Here is a 4,514-nt window from a genome sequence, read left to right on the forward strand (position 1 = left end):
GTTGATGTAAACTAGAAATCTGTAAAGACCATGAACCTTGTTGAGTGCATTCTGTTTTTTGGACTGGTAGGCATTAGGAAAACCTTCAAAACTTTCACCACAAGGATAGTTCCATGTGTACCATGGATAGTGTAGGTAGTCGGTAGCCTCCCAACATCCTATCCTCCATAGCGGAGTGTCGGATGTGGATATGGTGCAACATAGGGGTCCGAAACCACAGCAAATACGAGTTTCGAACATGTTTGTTTCCACTTCGAGCTTTCCTGGGTAAAGGAAGAGGGTTAAGCAGTGGAAGCTGAGAATCTACTTGATCAAATGGGATTGGAACTGGGGTTGGTGCAACCGAAGAAAGATGCTTCGCACAAGCCATGTCAGCGCTCACCGTCACATTTCGCAAATCTTCATAGGCACTGCTTGCACAAGATTTTTTTTTTCTTCAATACTACAGCACAACTGATTTCTTTGGGTGGAAGACATCACGAGCACTAAGAAAAGAGAGAACGATATCAAAAAAGAAAAGCAGAGGCCATGAGTGGAGCATCCAAATCAAGGTGGTGGTATGCACTAATCTATGTCAAATCAAGAATCAATCAAGCAACTGGAGTTGGTAAGATTGTAATTGCAGTGACCTAATCAAATGAGAAGCAATCATATTTGACTCTTATCGAGACCTTCTACAATAGTGGAGTGAGAAATCACCACTGAAATTTCAGAAGGTCATGTAGTTGCACAATCCGTCCTGGTCTAAAAATATCTGAATAAACTGGGAGGTCTTTCCATTGAACTCCGTCCTATTTTTCCAGAAATTTCTGAAGACCCAAGGCTGCAGCGTTTGTTGATAACGGTAGGGAATACACAAAAAAAATTGATTCGCCATCTTCTTCTCACTTCATGAGAGATACAACACGAAAGCATTACATCAGACATCTTGATTCATGTATGATCATAGAACCTGATCCTAAATCAGCATGCGCAAACATGCGGGCATAAAAAAATCTGGTACCTTGCCAGATGCGAAGATGACATTTTAATATTTTTTGTTTATGTATAGCAATAATAAAAGAATACATAGCTAGCTAACTCAGATTTAACAAATGATCAATAACAAGGTATGGTAGTCTTTTTGCCGGGAGACACCAATCGCCACAACAGCACTACTATTCCCAATTCGGAATCACAAGAGGAACACACAATCGAATGCATATTAAGGCATGTTTGGCCACAAATCCATAATGTTAAAACCATATATGGTAGCAACGATAGAAAGGTGGACAAAATGGTTTTCAGTCTCATAAATGGCTGTCATACAAACACGGTTAAATAGGGAACAGGTGCCATAACCAAAGAGTTTCAGAATGCAACTTTTGCATCTGAGCTAGACACAAGCATATGCTATCCCAAGGTGCCAAGCAGGTGCTTCCCAATCTCCCATAGTCTTTATTCCTGAAACACAGAACAAAAAATCAGAACAGTGAAAACGGCATGTATCTTCAGAGAAATTAGCAGCTCACAATGCTTACCCCTAGTCCCTATGTACATACTCCTATTACAGGGCTTCGAATTCCTCAATAGATATCGCCAACCATGGGCATGTCATCAAAGCTCCAGAGATCCATGTTGCTCACAACATCCTGAGATCCATCAACATTCAGAAGGCTATCAATTGATTCACTCGCACCATCATCCAGAAGAAACCTCATGTAGGGTTCTAAATCTGTCAGCCCCTCAGTGAGATCAACAGGATTGGTCTCCATAACAGAAGGCACCAGTGAGTTGTTTGAATTGCTGTTGACGAATGCACACTCATCACCTTCAGCGATAGTGTTAATGGGAGCAATGGATGATATGTCTGAAGTCTTGGTATCATTTTCCCAGCTCAAGTCTGAGCAGCCAAAGGAGTTACTTCCCTGGTCAGAGTGCAGATTCATAATAGGGTCCTCAATAGGACTAGCAGAGTTCATTGCTGGAGGGAATGGCATATTCTCATGCTGAACAAATGGCTTGCTCAAGGTGTAGTCAGCAGGTGGGTAGAAGTATGTATTTGTGTTGGCAAGGCTGTTCACTGCTGGTTTGACAGCAGGCTTCTGTTCCACACTTGACTTGGGTGCTTTAGCAGCAGGTGGGCCAGATCGGCGCTTCTGAGCAACTGTCGGTGCATCAGGAAAGTTAACCTTGGCCTTCTTGCCACGGATCCTGCGTGCTTCAGCATCATAGGCTCTTGCAGCTTCCTCAGGACTATTGAAAGTACCAAGCCAGACACGAACACCCTTCTGAGGATCTCTGATCTCAGCAGCCCACTTACCCCAAGGGCGCTGGCGGATGCCCCTGTATTGATTCTTTCTCTTCCTTTTGGCTGACCTTGCTGCAGGGCCATCATAACCAGCAGTAGTCATGGTGCTTAAGCCATCTGCAAAGGGGAACACGGCTTATCTAAGTAACATCATCTCTTCGGTCAAATATATATTGATTTGTACATCAAAGATCACAACCAAAAATCGCATTCACCATGTGCATAACGCCTTCATATTTGCAGAAGGCACAGTTCAAGTCACAATAAATAGGAAAGGCAAGGAATATTAATAACAACCCTGGTGACATCACTATACATTCATATCTAAAACTCCCAGTCTTCCACTGTAGAGAATGCAGCAAATAAGATATTTCATTGTCACATCAAAAGGATAGATGCAAAATCTACATTCAGGTTTATGCCACATCAACAAAAACAAACTCATTTCCAGGCAAGAGATTAGAAATATGACTACCTAAAGTCACAACAAAAAATCGCAATTTGACTCTCCATTACCTAATAGTTACAATATTGGTAGTCAATCAAAGACAGTGGCCCCAAAATTTCTGGAACAATCTTGAAGGGAATAAAATCATACACAGAGCCATGTGAAAAAGCAGATGCATGTGAATATATACTTCTATGCTCAACACCTAAATCCTGTAGACTAAAAGACGTGAGCAAAGTCCAGAAAAAACCCTCACGCAAATCAATAGTTATACCAGTGAAACCAGAAGCACAAAACTATGTCAGGCAACAAAGAGAGAACTCATATCTAATGCAATCAAAGACAGTGACCCCAAACATTGCCGGATCAATTTCACAAGGAATAAAATCATACACGGAGCCATGTGAAGTACTAGATGCATGTGAATATATGCTTCTATGCCTAACACCTAAATCCTGTAGACGAAGAGGTGAACAAAGTCCGAAAAAACCATGACGCAAGTCAACAGCTATACCGGTTAACCAGGAGCTTGAAACTATGGCACGCAACAAATGAAAAACTCTATCTAATGCAATCATCGATGAACGTCACCATTCAAGCCCACAAATGGAAGAAACCCCAGATCTAACAGTAAAAAAAACCGATTTTGTCCTCACTGGAATCCCAGGTGATAGAACCCCCAGACAACGTACGCTGCTACACGCTTCAGAATCCTAGCACGTACAAGGATGAAATCCCTCAGCTTCATCCCAAATCGGACCATTCCAGCACACTCAATCAGCTCCATAATCACCAACCCCCTAAAATCCAACCTCTGAACACCAAACCCCCCAATTTCTTCCTCACCAATCCAACCACCAAATCGCCAGTCAGACCCGCAACCTACTGCCTGAAATTCCTCAATCCACCCCTAGATTCCAATCGTCTACATCAATCAAGCACAAAAGGCACACATAAGAACAGAAACTAGGGTGCCCCAAGCTATGCCGATACCTTTGGAGGTGGCGGCGAAGGGCTTGATCTCGACAACGTCGTCGTCCTTCCCCTCCCCGAGCTCCAAATCCGACTCCTCGGATTCGCCCTGGAAGTCCTCGAAGTCGGCCTCGAAGTCCTCATCCTCCTCCGCCAGGAACCAGCGGCTCCCGCCGCCGCCGCCCCTCTTGGGCTTCTTCTTCTCCTGCCAGAGGTCCCGCTCCGTGAGCCGGCGCGGGCCCGGCTGCTTGGTGAGGTTGGCGAGGATCGCACCGCCGCACATGGCTCAGTCGTCGTCGGGAGCTCCGCCGCCGCGCGCCGGAACGAGCACAGTGAAAAAAAAATCGCGAGTCGCGAGAGCGAAATGGTAAACGAGTTTTACCTGGGCGAAATGTTGGAGAGCACGGACTGGGTGGGCCCTATATATATATATATTGGCTGGCCGCCGCTCGGAGCAGTGTGCAGGTGCTGGGACGCGCGGTGGGGTCCCCACGTCAGCCGAACGGGCGGAAACGTGAAGCGGAAGCGACGGGGTAGTAAGAGAAACGGAGAAGGTGTAGTAGATGGTGCTAGTAGGCTGTAGAGGCCAAATTTGCACATGTCGCCCCTTTGTGAATATATAATTTGATGAACATATCCCTCAAACAGTAAGGCAAGAATGCAAGATTCCGAGGTTTAGAGGGCATGTTTCATTCTCCTACAAAGATCATCACACGCTGAAAACTCACTCAGCGCGCCATCCTCACTTTAACAATTATTTTGCTTTTCAAATTGTATCTTCAACGTGCCGCATTCGTGTAGGCA

General features: G+C 44.9%; 1 protein-coding gene across 2 annotated transcripts; it reads right to left on the bottom strand.

Moving 5' to 3' along the window:
* Positions 1-1,167: 1,167 nt before the first annotated feature.
* On the bottom strand, positions 1,168-4,127 carry LOC101754381 (ethylene-responsive transcription factor 1). 2 transcript variants are annotated; one of them, XM_012843127.2, is made up of 3 exons: positions 3,732-4,126; positions 1,521-2,407; positions 1,168-1,443 (listed from the first exon to the last, which is right to left on the bottom strand). In XM_012843127.2, exons 1-2 carry the CDS (start codon positions 3,991-3,993, stop codon positions 1,566-1,568), a joined length of 1,104 nt encoding a protein of 367 aa, XP_012698581.1. In that variant the 5' UTR covers positions 3,994-4,126; the 3' UTR covers positions 1,168-1,443; positions 1,521-1,565. The 2 variants fall into 2 exon arrangements, with proteins under 2 accessions (XP_012698581.1, XP_022685012.1); XM_022829277.1 differs by lacking the exon at positions 1,168-1,443 and having other exon boundaries at positions 1,520-2,407; positions 3,732-4,127.
* Positions 4,128-4,514: the final 387 nt, after the last annotated feature.

Source organism: Setaria italica, chromosome I, assembly GCF_000263155.2.
Source record: "Setaria italica strain Yugu1 chromosome I, Setaria_italica_v2.0, whole genome shotgun sequence".
Classification (NCBI taxonomy): domain Eukaryota; kingdom Viridiplantae; phylum Streptophyta; class Magnoliopsida; order Poales; family Poaceae; genus Setaria; species Setaria italica.